This window comes from Acomys russatus, chromosome 7, assembly GCF_903995435.1.
Source record: "Acomys russatus chromosome 7, mAcoRus1.1, whole genome shotgun sequence".
Classification (NCBI taxonomy): Eukaryota; Metazoa; Chordata; class Mammalia; order Rodentia; family Muridae; genus Acomys; species Acomys russatus.
In genome coordinates, this window is record NC_067143.1 from 60,358,605 (window position 1) to 60,377,931 (window position 19,327).

The following is a 19,327-nucleotide window of genomic DNA, read 5'->3' on the forward strand; positions in this document are numbered from 1 at the left end:
CAAGCACTAAAATGGAAAGGACTCTATTAAGTGTTGACAAGGATACTGAACAACTGGAAAGATGTTGGCTTGTCTATTGGGGATGTAAAATTATACATTGTGTAAAGAAATTGTGGCCATCTCTTTAAAAACCTAACCACTCAATCCAGTCACCCCGCTTCTAGCACATGTCCACACAAAGACGGGTACACCAATGTCAGATACCTCTTGTGGTATGAATGAGAATGCTCCCCATAGGCCCATAGGGAGTATCACTATTAAGAGGTATGGCCTTGTTGGAGAAACTATGTCGTTGGGGGTGGCCTTTGAGGTTTCAGATGCTCAAGCCACGCCCAGTGTCGCTCTCTTTTCCTGCTGCCTGCTGACCCAGATGGAGAACTCTCAGCTACTTCGCCAGCACCATGTCTGCCTGTGTGCCATCATGCTTCCTACCATGACTATTATGGACTAAACCTCTGAACTGTAAACCACCCAGAATTAACTGTTTTCCTTGGTAAGGGTTCCTGTGGTCATGATGTTTCTTCACAGCAACAGAACCCCTAGGACACATGCCAACAGGAAATGGAAACAACTGAAGTAAAGCCACACAATCGGATATTACCCGATGTGAATGGAACTGAAATACTTAGGCTGAAAGAAGGCAGACCTTCAGAAAAGTTCTACAGAATGTTCCCCCTCCCCAAAGGAATCTTTAGTGATAAGATCAGATGTCTCTGGAGAATGGTGTCAGGCGGGAAATGCTACAACGATAGAATGAGACCAGAGGTGGCTACCTCAGTGGTAGAACACCTGCCTAGCATGCGTTAAGCCTCAGTTCAGACTCAAGCACTGGTGCTCGAAACCTTCAAAGGGGTAGGAAGAAGCAGTTTAGGGTGCTAGCTATGTTCGCTGTCTTAGTTGGCGATTTCACAGACTTGAATGTAATGTGAAGATGGCTCAAATTATACACCTTACTCTTGTGTAGTTTGTGGTATGCCAACTGCACTTCAATAAAGCTAAGGGAAAAGATGTAGCTCATTTATCTTTAAAACTCATAGTTCTGCCTAATCTGAGCCCAGAAGTAAAAGTAAATAAATAAATTACTTTTTTATATAAATTATCTACAATTTTATTAAGTGGGGCCAGTACTCTTTTTTTTTTTTTTTTATAGCAAGTACAACAAAGATTGGAATAAAGGAGAGATTACAAGACCAAGAAAATATAAGGTGATAATTTAATTAATAAAATTAATGACAAGTCTGGACACTTTTTGCTTAGTATAACAGCATTCTTTTTATCTTTGCATAAGCGCGATGAATTAACTAGAATGTAAGACAAAACAAGATTGCTTTCATATTAATAATTGTTCACTGTTCTATTGCTGTGAAGAAACACCATGAGCTTTTGCAACTCTTATTAAAGAAAGTACTTACCTGGGGGCTGGCTCACAGTTTTAGAGGCTTAGTCCATTTCCATCATGGCAGGGAACATGACAGCACGCACGGTGCTGGAGAAGGAGCTGAGAGCTATATCCTGACCCACAGGCTGAGAGGGAAACGCTGGGCCTGGAGTGGGCTTTTAAACCCACGCTTTCTAATCCTTCTAATCCTTTCCAATAGTGTCATTCTCTAGTGACTAAACATTCAATTATATGAGCCTATGGGGCCATCCTTATCCAAATCACCAGAAAGTATAAGTGATTAACCAGCCTCAGTCATAACATTATTTTGTAGCAAGACAAAGAAATATTTTTCTTACATATGACAAAAGTGTGAAAATGTTTATAGAAAATCATACATATAGATACTAAGTTATAGAAGTCTCCAAGTTCATCTCCCTATAAGAAAAAGAATCTTTTTTTCAATAAATGCTATAATTTGCCATGAGTATTCAGGTCTCCAGTTTAGGAACTTCTCAGTCAGTGATAATGTGAGGGTTGAATACAGTCACGATGAATATAGTGTTGGCCTGCCTTCCTGATTGGGTGGGAAGGTGTCCAGGAAACAGAAGAGCATCCTGAGACACGGGAGCCCAGGAACCACTGGGAGGAGGGCTTCTCAGCAAAGACACTGCAGCTCCCAGGGGAGGGTTTCCCCAACCTCGGAGGAGCTGAGGAGCTTAGGAGCCTAAGCCCCGCTCCTTCATTTCTTCTTTCTTCCATCTCTCCCTCCTCCTCCTCCTCCTCCTCCTCCTCCTCCTCCTCCTCCTCCTCCTCCTCCTCCTCCTCCTCCTCTTCCAAAGAGAGAGTCACACCAAGCAGTAAATCCCTTAAAAGCGATTTGGGGGATGATTCTAGGAGTGGCTGCCTCTGCTCCCAGAAGGAAACAACAAAGAACTCCGCAAACACAACCTTTATATAGGGTGGGGTTTTGGGGGGAGGGGGTGGCAGAGCTAGAAATTTCCAGACTGAGATTTGGTGGGATTTCAAGTCCTGAGCTTGGTGGGTTTTGTTCAGCTTTCTCACCTAAAATTAGCATAAATCTGGGGGAAGTCCCACTGAGGGGCTAGAGATGTGACAGTTAGAGGCTGGAACTTTAAGTTTGACCATTGAGAGGTGTGGGAGAGGGGCCCAATTAACTCATGCCCTAAGGGGTTTACACAGTCTTGAACTCTAAACAAAACAACTTTCCTTAACTAAAGGTATACTAACTAAAGGGGTCGGATTTCTAGTTCTGGTCCCTGACAGGCAGTGTCAGACCATATAAACCCCGACAGGCAGTGTCAGACCATATAAAGCTTCCCGCCTGGAGGAGGAATGGCTAGTTTATACAATGTTGCCACAAAGATAGCGCCCCAGGAGCTCACAAACTAGCTCCAGTTAAACATGCCTCCCACAGGGTAAGTTCCCTGTCAGCAGGTTTATCTGAGGCCGCAGGCACCACTGCTTTCTCTGTGGTTTCAGCTTCTCAGTTTCTCCTGGTGTCCGATCTCAGGTTCCAGGGCTGTGGAAATTTCACCTGAGCCACACTGAGCTCTGAGGTGTTGCTATCTAGAGGTGTAGCCAGGCCAGCAGCGCAGCCTGGAGATTCGAGCACCCCTTTCAGGGACCACGGAGTGAGGCAGCCAGGGGAGCTGAAAAGGGGTACCCACGGAATGCTGTAGGGGGAGCCCAGAGGCAAAACTTGAAGCTGCTTCAGCCTGCTGGAGCTAGTCAGCAGTCCCCCCCCCCGCCCCAACCCCCCCATTTTCCTACAAAGTATGCATCTGGCTGGGGAGCAGGGAGGCTTTCCCTGTGGTGAGTAGCCAAACACAGTCCCACAGAGAAGCTCAGAAGTATTTGCCTTTTGAAATGTACGCTTTATTTCTAGGAAGGTATGTCCTAGGCCTCCTGTCAGTCTGTAAGGTCACTAAACATCTGTGTCAGACTGTGGGAATACTGAAGGAAGGCTGCGAGTGGCTGGGATGACAAACACTATCAACTTCCTGTATGTAATTGATGAAACTGCAAGGCTGACAGGCCTGACTAACAATCTGCTCCAACATTCCTTCTAGATGAGGAAAGAGAGACCCTGGGCTAGGAAGTGAAGTGATTCCCCCAAGGACTACAGAGCAAGTGGGTGAAAGTGGGTTAGATTGCAGAGTTGCCAGGTCACCGCTCTAAGGCTTTTCTTCAAGTACAGTAGCATCTTCAGTTCTTGCTGTAGAATAGAAAGGAAGTGGTTATCCGAGATCAAGATCAAATCACTGGCTCTGTCCTCTCCTCTCACTCTCCTCTCTCTTCCTGTATCTTTCCTCTTCTTCCTCTTTCTTCTTTCTCTCTCTGTTTCTGTCTCTCTCTTTCTGTGTCTGTCCCTCTCCCTCCCTCCCCCTGCTTGGTGGCCAACAGCTGCTTCCAATAAACCTGCATTTATATAAGGTAAACATTTATATACTATGTGTAAGCATTTAAAAAGATCAAATCTCTGGCTGACCAGTTGTAGCACACTCCTTTAATTCCAGCAGAGACAGATGGATCTCTGAGTTTGAGGCCAGCCTGGACTGTGTAGTAAATTACAGGACAGCCAGGACTACACAGAGAAACTTAGTATAAAAAAACCAAAACAACAGCAGGGCGGTCGTGGTGGCTGACACCTTTAATCCCAGCACTCGGGAGACAGAGGCTCAAGGATTGATGTGAATTCGAGGCCAGCCTGGTCTACAGCATGAGTCTAGGACAGCCAAGGCTACACAGAGAAACCCTATCTCGAAAAACCAAAACCAACAAAACAAAACAGAATCCCTTCAAATCTCTGCCACCCTCCAGGGTGCTGCACTCCGGGGTTCCTGTTTCTCATGCCATTCTTTCTTTCGCCTGCTTCTGCGCATGCTCTGCCCTTGGCCCCTCTGACTTTATTTTCAAATGCTTCCGGAGCTCATGCATTCCCAGCTTTAATTTTATGTACTGACAATTCTTGTATTTCATTGGCAATCCAATCCTGTATTATTCCCAGAGACAAGCTAGCTCCTCCAGGCATCAATGAACTGTAGCAATGGCACCAGGCACCATAGTGGCTTCAGGATCCAAGTTATCAGTGCTGGTGTCACTGATACCAACTCAAGAGCTGGCAGTACCTGGAGGACTCTGTGGTGGTGGGAAGAGATATGAGTGTCCAGGAGAAAGGTGTCCTCTGAGAGGAGGCACTGTGATGTCTAGGATGGTGCCAGGGAAATAGCATAGAGTCTGGCAAGGTCAGTGGGCCTTGGGGGTGTGGCAGTGCCAGGAGGATAGAGAAGCTGTGGAAACGGGCACAGTGCTTGTGGAAATGGAAAAGCCAGCAGGGATGGTTGGTGTGCTCTGTGGGAGGAGGTATGGCAGTGAGCAGAGTGGAATTAGGCCGAGGACAATGGGGGAAACTCAATGCCACACGGATGGTCACCTCACTGGCTGATGAGCATATTGGGTAATATCCGTGGAGATAAACCTGGAGGGTTGGTACATTGCTGCAGGAGTGCCCTTCTGAGTTTAGATAGACCAGAAGGGTTGGGCATCTGCTTTAACAGAGGCAGGGAACAAAGGTCATGGCAGTGCCTCTAAAACAGCTTCGGGAGAGGAAAACAAAGGAAGTCTACCCATTACAACAAGGATATTAACCTCTTCCACCCGCCATGCTGTGTTAAATCAGCCAGTTACTCTCAGCGCAGAGGTCTCTGTGGAAGCTATTCTGTTCACATAGCTGAAGACCCAAGTAAGGTTCTAATGGGAAATATACAACGGGGGCTACAGATCCATTTGTCAAACCTCATTGCTCTGTTCCGATTGGCCCCACAAGACCCTTCCTCCACACAGGAGCAAGCCTTGGCTCATCCACTGAGGTCTTGGTGTTTTGTGCAGTGGGATTTCCCATGCAGAGCAAGATACCAGCAAACAAAGCCTTGTTTCCATCCAAGTTAGGATTGCCTCTTGTCTCTGACACACTCTCTCTCATGCCTACGAGTTCCGTACACTTAAATTTAAAAACAAACACACCCCACAAAATTTGCTCATATTAATTATGTTCTTGATTGCAGAATTAAATGGATGTCAACCCAGAAAGAAAACATTGTGTTTAAGAGTCCTAATTTATAATTTCGGCTAGTTAACAGCTGCAGTCTGTACCAAGAGAAAGCCATCAAGACAAAATTTAGGTGGGTAGGAACAGTTGTCTGTATAGAAAATATCCTTAGCACTTAATACTGTTCTGGAAGCTTCCACACACCCACTCATTCAGCACTCTGTTTATTTTTAAAAAGGACTTATTTATTTTCATTACTGTGTATGGAGTTCTGCTTGTGTGTATGTCTGTGTGCCACCGCATGCACGTGTATGGAGTTCTGCTTGTGTGTATGTCTATGTGCCACCGCATGCACGTCTGGTGCTTGCACAGAAGAAACGATGGTGCTGTAACCCCTGGACCAGGAGTGACCATGGTTGCTAGCTGCCCAGGGGGTTCTGGGAACAGAAGCTACGTCTTTTTCAAGAGCAGCCAGTGCTCTCAACCCTGAGCCATGCCTCCAGCCCTCTGAGAGTTTATCTTGTATGTGGTATCTCCATGAACTTGAACACTTGTTAAGAGTGAAAGGAAAGATAGTGTGTGTGATTATAATGTTGCGTGCTAGCACGGTAGCATGCGGTAGGAGATGGCCTTCTAACTTGGCTCCGGCATGCACTTGTATATGGCTCTCTACGAGTGAACTGCACAGCAAGACTTATTTCTGAGAAAAGAGTTGCCACTTTCAAGATTGAGTCTAAAAGATTTTGACGGCTCTCACCCTCACTCTCGCTCCCTGGCCCTCCCTCTCATGTGAACTCTGAAGCAAATTGGGGTGTAGGACCCGAGTCCCAAGTAAAGGACTACTGTGTCTGAGCTTGACTGTGTAGTCTGTTTCTCACGGCCGTGGCCAAATACCTGAGACGAGAGAAAGGACTTGTTCTGGTCCACAGTTCAGAAGTGTAGTTCATCAGAGCAGGAAGGCGTGGTGGTGGGAGCAACTATAGCCTCTGAGGGCCAGAGCATCAGGCTGCTGGCTCATGTCTATGGACCAGGGAGCAAGTCAGGTGGAGACCAAATGTTCAACCACACAAGCCCGTGAGAGATGTTTCACATTAAAACCATGCCGCTGACCTACTTGAATGAGACCATTTGAAGCAAAGACAGCCCACAGGGTGCTGTACGGGCCCCTGTATTAATTTTACCTTTGCTAAAATATGGACTATGATATAGTCTTTAAATTTTGCACAAGCCATATTTCTATGAACATAAAGAAGCAGAGGAGTTTTCTAAATGCTTTATTTGTTTGAAGCACAAATATCTCTTCCCCTCTCAGGCTCTTCTTGCTGGGGAAAGGAGAGCTGGTGATCGTTTGTTAAGGCACACAAAGCTATCTGTCGATATACAGAAGTAATAATACATTTTCAAATATGTTAATAATAAATTAAGGTTGTAGTAGTCGCTGCATTAGAAAAAAATGAATGGATTAGTTTCAGCAACAACAACAAAAAAATTAGTTTGGAAGTAGCTAAGCCAGGAATATCAAAACTGGGAAAACATTAGCTTCAGATAACACTCCACTATATAGAACTATGTGATGAGTAGTATTCAATTACAAAGCTTCATGCCTTACATAGCACCTTACATCTTTAATTCAAAACTCTGAAAGCCAAACTTCTACCAAGTCTGAAACTGTTTGGGTGTCAACATGATGCCCCCAGGGGAAAATGCCATACCATGAAACTTTACCTCCTGTGCAAAGTTATTTTTAAAATATCAGCCGGGCGGTGGTGGCGCATGCCTTAAGTCCCAGCATTCAGGAAGCAGAGGCAGGTGGATCCCTGTGAGTTCGAGGCCAGCCTGGTCTACAAAGCAAGTCCAGGACAGCCAAGGCTACACAGAGAAACCCTCAAAAAACAAAAAAACAAAACAAAACAAAAAATTAAAAAAATAAAAATAAAAAAGAAAGAAAGAAAGAACCCTCTGAAATTCCCTCCAGGCTTTACGTACAAGGCACACATGGAACATAGTAAGTAAACTTCATGTCCAGACTGAGTCGCTCTAATATACCATTATGATGTGCAAGTACTCCAGACTTCAAACATAAGCTGAAATTTGTTAACACTGTTATACCAAGCATTTCAGGTGACAGGTTCTCAGTCTGTAGGAGATTATCTGACAACATTTTCAAATATACTTTTTAAAACTTTTAACATAGTTGTTTTTCTCAGCAGTGGGCTCTGTAACTCAGATCAAAATAGTAACGTGTGTGTGTGTGTGTGTGTGTGTGTGTGTGTGTGTGTGTGTGTAGGTGGTGGATCTGGGGATTGGACTGGGAGCTTTGTGAATGCCAGGCAAGTGCTCACCCGATGAGCCAACCCCCTAGTCCCCCCCTCCCCCCCGTTTTAGATTTCTTACAAAAGTGTTATTTGTCTACAGAGAACAGCAGGCACAGTAGAGAGAAAAGAAAGTGTGTCTATGTTCTAGGAAGTAATGCGGATCTAGTCACTGAGAGGCTCCCCGTTCCAGCCTATATTTGTGGTCTGTCAACAAGGCTGCTATCAGTGTGCCCAGCTCCCTTCTAGTGCTCTGTTTATTTTGGCTTCCCAGAGATTTGGTCTCAAGTCGCCTTCTGTTGCTTTCCTTGCCTACTTTATGTGTGCCTGGTTCAAAGAGCATGACCCGCTGCTGTGCTTCCCTGTGCGAAGATTTTGGACTTATGGGGCTGGCATGTCTCAGGGACTCTGGCCCTCATCTGGGGTCAGGCAGCCTGGAGGCCTGTCCATGAGTGTGAGCCGAGGGGCTGTTTTAGGGCCCGGTGCGGTGAAAGCTTGCCACGCTCTGGTCAGCTGTGAGACACAGGCAGGCTAGGGAGGTTGTGGGAAGGTTAGAGGTCGGAGGGTACAGTCTGGCGAGGACTGCAGTAAGGAGCACCCTTTGGGGAACTCTGCAGTCTTTTTTCTCATTAGGAACCAGCCGTGGCTTGCCTCCTTGGTTCCCTGGAGTGACACTTGCCTCCTCAGATGTACCTTCTCCACTCTCTCACATCTAAACCTCAGCTTCTAAGCATCGCATCGCAGGTTTGGGTGGACTCTTGGGCTCCTCTGGGTTTTTAACACTCTTCTTTGATTCTTCATTAGCGTTGACGTCATCACCTTTCTCATCCTTTACAGCCTTGGTTTCGGTCATTTCCTTCTGTTCACTCTTGTTTGTGAAAGGGAAGGCCTTCACATACCTGTAGGTGGACACATACACCACAACGAGAGACTTCAGGTGACACACACTACAGCCAATAGCTCTTTGTCTACCATGGGACAGACTGGCACAGTCCCCTGGGCACTTTTATTTCTAGGTGATGCTAATATTCAAATATATCACTCCCCCATTTTAGGAGATTCATTTCTATTGGACAGTGCCCACAGGCTCAACTTTGGGTGTCCTTATGACCCCTTCATCCAGAACATTCTCCCTGATGTTAACCCCTCCTTTTTTATTTCTTGAATTTGGCACCAACTTACCAATATCGACTGTCTAGATGACATAAGGCCAGGTGGCACAGATGTCTGAGAGGGGTGCCGTCTCTCTTTTGACCAAATGCCAATAACAACCATGGAAGAGCACAAGCAACGTGCACAGAAAAATGACAAGACTAGGGATGTGCCAACAGCCTCACCTTTTCACGTAGCAAACAGCCAGAGCAGCTGCAGCACCGAAGAAAAGGAGAGCCAACACCAGCAGGGTTGTGGGGACACCTGGAGGGGAGACGGGGTCTGTTGATCATTTGTTTACACATCGTGTGCCTGTGTATATAATAATTCATCTTTAAATGAGATACGGATATGAGATACAGCAGAGGACCCTTCTTTGTGACTATTTTAATTGTATATATATAATTTTATGTTTTATATTGTATGTGTACGTGTATGTGTGTAGGTGGGCGGGTGTGGTTCTAACGTGTGGGTTATAATACAGTCCAAATGTGCAGGTCAGGGAACAGGAGAGATGGCTCAGAGGTTAAGAGCACTGGCTGCTCTTCTAGAGGTCCTGAGTTCAGTTGCCAGCAACCAAATGTGTAGGTCAGAGGACAACCTGGGAGAGTCATTCTCTCCTTCCATCATGTGGGTCCTGGGGATTTGACTGACGTTGTCAGGCCTTGGCAGCACGTGCCTTCACCCACCCAGCCGTCTTGCCAGTCCTCTATTTACAGTGTGTGGGGATTCTTTACCTCTCCTTTCTCATTGCAATGTGAAAAGTAAAATTCGTTTCTTGGAGCGCTGGGACCAATCTCATGGGTCCCTGCGAGAAACGGGCATTTGGATTAAAGTCAGGCCATGAAGGTATATATTTTTGTATCTATAATAAAGGATATTTGTTTTGTAAAAACTCAGGTTTCTAGCAGTGAAGTTTATGTTGTGTGTGGCATGACCCTTGAGGCTCCTTACGAAGCTAATTCTATGAATCTAAGGAAGCTGATCTTGTGTTAAGCTTTAATTTGTGCAGAGTAGGTGCTGAGTCTAGGCATGCACTGGGTGATGCGCACTGTCTGTCATGCACAGTTGCCCACGCCCTCACAGACGCGGAAGACATTCACCTCCAAACCCAGCTGCTTCATTCTTGAATGCTGCTCCACTTTCAATTGATGGCTCTGTTTCTGTAGCTATGGTGTATGGTTCCGTATAAACTTCCGTGACACAAATCATTTTTGTCTTCCGGGCCATGGAGGTGGAAGGCGGAGCCCGGGTGGTAGCAGAAGCTTGCGTCGTGGAGTCCGTGTGTGGAGTTGAGTGGGCACTGTTGCTGACAGAAAACTCGGTTGACGGTGTTTGAGTGTCGAACATGGGGTCGAATGTGGTGATTTCTTCTGGGATGCACGAGTTAACCCAGGTGTCTGCCGGGAGAAGGAAAAGTGAAAGGAGAAGTAAACACAGCAGCAGGACTCCACCAGGCCTCTTGCTGCAGTCAGAGCTCAGGTTTTACCAAAATTCAAATCTCATCTCAACTTCCTTCCTTAGCACCCTGCAGCATCGGCGTCCCCTGAATGGCCAATGAGGTCCTCTGTGATCCTATGCCCCCCCCAACACCATGAGGCTAGGAGCCCCAAAAGCTCAGGCTTCCTCTCAATGGCCCTGCTATCCCACCAGGCCCTCAGTTCTTGATGCACTTTCTTAACCACCCCCAGAGCTTTCTGTGAAGCCTTTCCCACCTTTAAAACCCCCGTGTGCCCTAAATTTAGCCTCTTCTCCCCAGGCGTCAGGTTTTCCAGGCCTTGCTAGGCTTCTCTAGGCTGCATCTCCAGATGCATTCTTGTCCCTGCCTGATCGTGTTATTATCGTGCTCTCATCATGACTGTGAACTGCCTGGCAGCAAAAGACTCGTCCGTTTTGATTATCATGGTCCTTCCTCTGTGCCTGGCGTATAGTATATGCTCAGTGAACAGTTGATAAAGAAGAAAGGAAAAAATAAAAGAGAGGAAGGAGTACCGGAGGTGGGGGAGGTAATACATAAGATACCACTTTAGGACCAGATCTAAAATAAATCTCTGTGTGCTCAGAGAGAGATGGAGAGGGAGAGGAAAGGAGATACGTGGCATTTTCCAATCTGCTGGATAGAGTTGCTAGGACACATATCTGTTTGTCTTTTACTCTGGGTCATCCATGGTACCAGACATTTAGCTGTCTCATGTAGCATTTACCAAGGCTTCATTTACACAGGAAGATGCTGAAGTTCATAGGCATCAAGTTCACTTGCACAACCACAGTTAGGAAATGACAGAGCTGCACAGTTTCTTACAATACATATTTACATCTATTTTAAACCCCTGATGATGTATAGCAGTGGATGCTACTGGCCAGAATTGTAGCTATGAAAGAAATAGTTTCATTAAATTAATTTACTTTTGAAAATTGAGTCACTAGCCATGAAGGTCATGAATACTGCTAATAAAATGTCCGGCCACACGTGCACCAAGTCAATATTTTATCCTATCCATGATACTTTGAAAACAGCCCTGCTCAAATAAACATCCGTGTTGACCTTTGTTGCCTTGAACTTTTCATCGTGTTTCCCATTCTTTTTCTTTGCTAGGTCCTTCCCTCAGAGAATGAGCATTGTTTTAAAGCAAGGGAAGAAAACACAGAGAGCTCAATAGAGACGGTTGGGCTCTACAACAGGCAGGCACATGAAGAACCTCTCCTGCTTCTGGCACAGAGGACTTTGGGTGGAGTGTGCAGGACTGATGGCGTTCATTCAACAGATACCGATGGAGTACCAGCTCTGTGCCAGGCATGTACTCTAGATGCCTGTTTTTAAGAGGCTTCTGAACCTTTGGAGGAATAGACATAATAAAAGATAAACAAGCCATGAATTTCAGAAGATTATACACAGTGAAATGAAACTTAAACAGGGTGCGGGTTAAACTGGTATGGGTGGATATGAAGGCTGGATACTTGGCTAGGGTGACAAGAGGAAGTCTCCTGGGGAGACAGTACTTAACCTGAGACCCAGTGGTCTAAAGTAGCCAGTCACTAGAGATCTAGGGCAGACACTGGAAGAAGACAAAAGTAGAAGAGCAAGAACTTGACTGTGCTGAGCCCATTCAAAGAACAAGAAGGCCAGTGTGGCTGAAACAGAGCAGGGCTCATCTGTAGGGAGAGAACAGGATATCCTGGCCAGCAGGATGTGCATGGTCCAAGAATGGAGTCATGGGCAAGTGTAGCCAGGTCAGGAAAATGACGAGGACCATAGTGTGGCTCTAGAGACCAGTGTGAGTTCCACTGGTAGGAGAAAGCCAGCAAGCAGAAGGAAAGGCTGCAAAGATAGATCTGGCCAGGAGATCAAGATTGCTAGTTACTGTGTTAAAGGCTTGGAATTTACTCTGTAGGAGAAAGCATTTTCTACCGGAGTCCACGACCCTTTTAAACCACATGCAAGAGTTTTCATATGCAATTCTACTTTTATATATGGAAGACATCACATGTTACATGGGACAAACTGAAGAGTAGCAGTTACCTATTGAGGAGGCGAGGGAGGGGCCAGATGCAGAGGGAGGGAGGGCATCCGGGAGCAGAGAAGGCAAGATCTTACCAACTGCACAGAAATAGAAGAATCTAGAAACGTCTGGTTCCTAAAACTTAGAAAGATTAGCAACAGCACCAAAGTCCACCAATAGAGGCTGGGCTGAATAAATTACTATACAGACAGCCACTGCAGCACATTAAAACCACAGCCATTGAGAATTAGCACTGTCTCTATGAGTCAGTCTAGACTCATTTCCAGGCTAAAAGCGGAGAAGCCATGACAGAGCAATGTGAGGTGTCTCAGCTTCTTTTCTGTGAAAAGAGCAAACAATTATCCCATATACCTTTCTTTATGTGCAAAACAAAGGCACAGGCCAGACATGAATAAAGATGAAGCGATTAGGAGTAGGACCTCCCTGACTATTTTGAATCATTGCCTCGGAACATGAACAGGACCTAAAAGAATAGTAAGTATAAAATTTACTATGATGTACTTGACACATCAAATAAATCAAATGTCACATGTCTGTGGCAGTATATGGTGGAGGAAGTGTGTGTGTGTGTGTGTGTGTGTGTGTGTGTGTGAGACGGGGGGGGGGGGGGACAGAGAGAGAGAGAGACACAGACACAGAGAGAGAGAGAGAGAGAGAGAGAGAGAGAGAGAGAGAGAGAGAGAGAGAGAGAGACTAGCTAATAAACATAGAAAAGAGGACTGATTTAGAAAAATCTGACTCTACAGTCCCGTATACAATAACCATTTCCAGCAAAGACCACAAGAGCAGTTTAGGGTGAGGACATTTTCATGGTACTAACCTACTAACTACAAAGGAGAAAATATATCCTCACTTCATTTTCAGCCTGTTAGTCACCATCCTAATCAAATTATCAAATAATCAGTGCCTGGGCCAGAAGCTGAAGACGTCTCTTGACCTTTTAGAGGTAGGAAGTGACAGGGCCTGAGAGTGCAACATAAACAAAAAGAGGAGAAAGCAGACACTGCTGAGCCCTCCTTCCTCTCTGTTTAGTTAGAGGGCTGGGTACCAGAGCACTCGGCTGCCTGCAGGTGGGTAAGCAAGGCAGGCTGGAGGCAGGGCCAGCTCCCAGGGATGGTGGTAATGAGATAAGCAGACACCCAACTAACTAGTTCTTCAGCTAAGACAGGCTGCAGGGAGAGAGAAGGATAGAGACCTGGCATTGTGGTGGAAGGAAGATCAACCAGAAATCTTGAGTCTGCCACTAACTCCCCAACATACACACACTCTGAGCTATTGGCAGCGAGAGGAAGCAGAGCAGGTGTCCGTCTCTAAGAGTCCTTCTTATGCCAAACCCTTTGGTTCAGGGAACTGCTTGGAATTCCTGGATTCAATTTTGCTGATATTGGTTGGTGAACATAATTTATCTCTTAGATCTTAAAAAAAAAAAATCAATATTGACGCCTCTCTTGTGTGTAATTGACCACTCGCTATCTAACCTTCAGAAGGTCAGACATATGAGCATATGTGAAAAGAAATGAGTCAAGAGGCCCTTCTTACGACACAGAGACCAGCTGGGTATTTAAAGGAACTGTTCTGAGAAGTGACATAGGGAAACCATTAGGCTAAAGCAACCATGGCCTGTGAGTGAGACCACCAAGATGACTACCAACCAAGAGGAAGCCAGTCCTGCTCTCTAGGTTTCAACTCCTTCCTTCAAAGCAGGGAGACTGGGCCTTGTCCTCAAAATGTCAGGTGCAGGGTGTAAGCTACATGGGCTAGTGGAAGGAACGTGGCCTCAGAGTCAGACCCAAGCTAGAACCTTCGCATTGAGACTGTGCTTTGAACATGGCTCAGGGGTATTTTCCTGTGTTTATGTGTTAGAATGCAAAGAGGTGGTGGGACTGCCAAAGGGGCAGAGCCTAGCAGGAGGTCATGTAGGGTACTGAAGAATCAGTGAGTTCTCTTGGTACCCTGGCTGGCCCTAGGAACACACTATACTCCTGAGTCCTTCTTTGGCTCAGCATAGGACCACTCTTTCTCCCACACATTCCTGCCTTGGTGATGCTATGAAGTCCTCTCCAAGGTCACGTTTGCTGCTATGCCATGACCTTGACTTTCCAGAGCTGTGAGCTAATCTTCCTTTCTTTACAAACAGGCTGCAGGAATCGCTCGGCTGCAGGAATCGCTCGGCTGCAGGAATTTCATGGCACAGAGGCTCTAGGCGAGTGGACTGAAATCCCCATAGCTACATTTCCTTGTTTGAAGACAGGGATGATAAGGCTGATAAGGCTTCCTGTGGGTGGGGGGCGCTCAAAGTTCTCCGAGATAGCTAACCTCTCAATTGCTTTGTCCGGAGGGGATACATCCCTGCACATAGACATCTGTTTCTTTCCCACTTCCTGTTTATCTTAAAGGAAACTGCGCAGTGGAGATGATAACTGAGCCTCTGGACACGCCCTGTTCTTATGCTACCACTAACATTTTCCTCTGAGGGCCACATTGCTTCCTGAGCCGCCTCCTCCTCCTGCTGCTGCTGCTGCTGCTGCTGCTGCTGCTGCTCTGGGTTGCTCATCCCAAACAGGTCCCAGGTCTTGAGACACCCAGGGAAGATGTGCCAGAAGAAGTGGCTTTGGTCTGACTCACCAGATGAGTTGTGGCAATAGGCTTTGAACTTCTGGCTAGGAGAAGCATTCCAAGTCACGACACCTTTCCCATTCTTCCCACACTTGGGATTTGGGAAAATCCGAGGGATGACGGAGATCTGCCCTCCAACCCATCCGTAGCTGTAGAAAGACACACATTCATTGAACGGATGACAGCTAGAAGGCAACCTGTCTACGGCTGAGCAGGAACACTGGCTTTAGTGACGCTCTTTCTTACCTGCAAGTCTCGAAGCCAGACTTCTGTGCTACTTCCACCTGGTCCTTGCTGGCCAGGCTCAGTCCCAGCGCCTTACAGGCCTCCCCGGCTTCCGTGAAATCCAACTGTGGGTTTGCCTTTCTGCCCACAAGGGCGACACCCATGATTCTGCATATGGAAATGGAAAGTTCTGGAAAGAAATCAGAGCCCTCAGTTTGTTTCTGGCTTTGTTCCCAGCTTCTAGGCTCTCCTTCCTCCCAAAGAATCACTGTCTTGACTTTGGTCTGTGAAGCCGGCGTTGAGCGTAAATATGACAGATCACACAGGCCAGGAATATCCCACAAGGACTGCCTGCTGCCCACTTGTTCTGCCTGATGGACGGAGATTATAAATCTCCATCAAGAGCCCATTGAGCACTCTGCACTAAGGAACCTGCCAGTCACAGGAGGGTTTTAGCTATCAATCAGTCCTGGGGTGAGGTCGAGGTGATTTAGGTGCTGCAAATGTTGTTTTTGGTTTTGGTTTTTAAGCCTATAAAAGGAAGATTCTGGGAGTCTGAGGAAGATAGAATTCAGGGCTATGGTTGACAGGATAATCACCAGCAATGGGCCAAAGTAATGTGGCCAGGACGTCCCTGGTTTGAAAGGGACATCCATGTACTTGTTAGAAGAGAAAGTGAGTTCTCCGCCTCAGGTTTTTTCTGGGAACTGGAAGACAGGTTTACTCAGAAATTCCTTGCAGGAAGTCTTACAGGGCAGGGAAACTAAATAAAAGAAGCTGGGGTTTAAAGTCGGGGGGCTTGGCTATCACCTACTATTCTGTAGAGTCGGGGGGCTTGGCTATCACCTACTATTCTGTAGAGTTGGAGGGCTTGGCTATCACCTACTATTCTGTAGAGTCGGAGGGCTTGGCTATCACCTACTATTCTGTAGCTCCGAGCCCTTATGCTTGTTACTTTATCTTTTGAGCTCACTACCTTATTTGAATACAGAGAATAGCACAATCTACTGTGCAGGGTAGTGGGCCTTACATGAACCAGTTCTGACAGGACTTAGCGCAGTAGGTGGCAACATATGGGGCCCTAATAGATAATCACAGATGACACCATCGTTTAGTGTCCAAAACATTCTGGTATTATCCATGAAAGACCGAGCTTCCTGGGAAGGCAGGGCCACTGGGCTCTTTGGAATATCTTCCTCAACATCTAGTGGGTTTGGGAGATCTTCTGATTCACTTCTCTGGAACTTATGGACCTATATAAAATTGGCATATTGTATTATATTTCATTACCTTCTGTTGGGCTTTACCTATGAAAATCCATAAAAAGGTACTTTAGCCTTGTAAGTAATGGCTATGCAAGGTTCTGGCAGGGATGTCCAGCCTTTGGCTCATGGACTACATGAATCTTAAGATAGCCCTGTGGCCCAAAATTGCAAACTTACTTAAAATGTCATGAAACTGTCTTTTCTCTCCCCTCTCTCCTTTCCTCCCTCCCTCCCTCCTCCTTCCCTCCCTCTCGTCTGTTAGACTTCACCTATAAAGGTCCGAAGGTCCAGTTCAAATCTCCAAGCCTGTGCAAAGCAGCCTCTCCTGCTGTTAATTGGCTATGGGGATCTTGGGGCAAGTCAGAGCTTTCATCTGAGAAGTTATTCCTTGTCAGGCCTTGTGTTTAACATTAATTATGTAATGTGTACCTAGCAGAGCTTGGATCCATAGGAGACAAACATATGTACAAATTTCATGCTTCCCAATTGCATTTAGAAATTATACTGTGGGCCGGGCATGGTGGCGCATGCCTTTAATCCCAGCACTTGGGAGGCAGAGGCAGGCAGATCGCTGTGAGTTCGAGGCCAGCCTGGTCTACACAGTGAGTCCAGGACAGCCAAGGCTAAACAGAGAAACCTGTCTTGAAAAAACAAAAAAAAAAAAAAAAAAAAAAAGAAAGAAAGAAAGAAAAGAAATTACACTATGGTGCTGGAATCCAAGAGTGCACTCCAGCCACGACTTCCACAGGGCATCTTAGAAAACATTAAAGATCAGGAACAATGTATTCTTGGGAATCAGATACATACATACACGCATGGTGTTGTGCAAAGCCCTTGGCTGCACTGAGACTTTTTTTTCCATAAAGAAAATATTTTCTTGAGAGAGGAATCTGTGACACCCTACATGTACTCAGTTCTGAACCCCTCTAACAAGCCCTTTAAGGCGTTCTTGTCTGCACCCGCTCTTCCCCACATCACCACGGAGTCCAGTGGGATGGTGGTGACTTTCTGTTCTTTGCAAGAATTTCCTCAGAAGAAAGCTTGCCATTATGGAGGATGAAGCAAACAGTGTGGTGGGGATGGATCTAAGAGCTGAGGATGTGGCTCAGTCTGGAGTGCTTGCCTAGCATGCACAAAGCATAAATCTGGACATGGTACACACCTATAACCTCAAGTGGAGGGCAAAAAGGACCAGAAATTCAAGGTCATTCTCAGCTACATAGTGTATTTGTGCTTAGCCTGGGCTACAAGAGATCCTGTCTTTAAAAAAAACAAAAACAAAACAAAATACCCAAAATAACCGGTGTGATTGCAGCACTGTGGGGAGGCGAGAATGTGAAGGGCCTCCTGGATTCCTTTTTTTTTTCTTTCTTTCTTTTTCTTCTTCAGATCAGGGTTTCTCTGTGTAGCCTTGGCTGTCCTGGACTCGATTTGTAGACCAGGCTGGCCTCAGCTCACAGAGATCCACCTGCCTCTGCCTCCCAAGTGCTGGGGAAATCACAGGCATGTGCCACTGCACCCAGCTCCGATGAGATTTCTAAGAGGACCAGTTTTATTTAAAAGTGACAGTTCTGGTATTGGGGCAGGAGGGGTCACTCACCATCTACCTCTAACCTCTCAGAAAAGTCAAATCCAGCAGTATATAAGTCAACTCTGGATGTCTGTTCCTGACATAGCTCCTGTTTCAGGGCATCTTCAGCAGAAGAATGAGTTTTCTTCAGTAACCCTGTTACTTCCAGTGATTTTCCTGCTCTGCAAATGAGGTTTCCGTGTATGCATCTCGCAAACAGAGAAGCCACAGGAGCCCCTCCCTTCACAGTTGCTAAGGGTAAACCTATATTTTTAGTTAATTTAGTCAATTAAATTGACAGCAAATTAAAACATTGTATTCCACTGGTGGCAGAATATCCTCACAATTAAAACAATTACACAGAGTAGTGCAAAGTAGGCAGTATTTAGCAAAAGTTGCCCATTTTTCCTCAGGCTTGGTGACTGCCTTCAGTTTCCACAACCTTAGCATGCTTCTTGAATAAAACCCTTTAAAAACAAATGATGTCTCATCCTTTCTAAAATGCAAACAATTATTTTTAAAAACGTTCCATAATCCAAAATAGAATTCCAAGTGATGTAATGGTGAATATGTCATTTCAGTGAAGCTGGCAACACAGTAAAAATATCTATGCCTGAGCAATAAGGCCCGTTCAATCTTCTGTTGACCTTTTGAGTCTTCCTCATTCCCAGCAGCTCCCCAAACCTTGTCTAGCCTCAGTTTAGAAACCTGGGAAGACACCTACCGTGCACTTCGACAGCACCTTGGACCAGGAGCCTAGTGGTCCAAATAGAAGCGAGAAGCAACACCAGGCTAAGGTGCTTGGACATCATGCAGACCACTCTGGAGCACTGTGGCTGGCCACTCTCGGTAAGGGAGACAGATGCTCAACCACCAGGCTGGACGGAGAGTTCTGGAAATATGCTGAGGATTTCCCTGCTTTCAAGCTTCTGATTTGTCAAAATCACTAGAGGAAATGAGTGACACCCCTTGACCGCCCAGCCTGTACTTTGTGGACGGCTCTCTGGAACATTTAGCTAATGCTGACTCAGAAAGCACACAAGCGAGGAAGGCAGATAGTGGCGTGTCAGCTGCTGAAGACTTCCCCAGTTCCCACATTTCCCTGTGGGCTCAGTTCCCACACTCTGCAGCGTGATGCTTTACAGAGCCCATTCATTCATATGCTCCTGTGACCGTTTCCCTGTAAGAGTGACTGAAGATGGATTGTGTTTCTTTC

General features: G+C 46.0%; 1 protein-coding gene across 1 annotated transcript; it reads right to left on the reverse strand.

Annotated features, from left to right (window-relative positions):
- Window positions 1–7,828: 7,828 nt before the first annotated feature.
- On the reverse strand, window positions 7,829–19,109 carry Lyve1 (lymphatic vessel endothelial hyaluronan receptor 1). The gene is made up of 6 exons (XM_051149237.1): window positions 18,836–19,109; window positions 15,298–15,466; window positions 15,061–15,200; window positions 10,018–10,314; window positions 9,100–9,178; window positions 7,829–8,661 (listed from the first exon to the last, which is right to left on the reverse strand). Exons 1-6 carry the CDS (start codon window positions 18,921–18,923, stop codon window positions 8,475–8,477), a joined length of 960 nt encoding a protein of 319 aa, XP_051005194.1. The 5' UTR covers window positions 18,924–19,109; the 3' UTR covers window positions 7,829–8,474.
- Window positions 19,110–19,327: the final 218 nt, after the last annotated feature.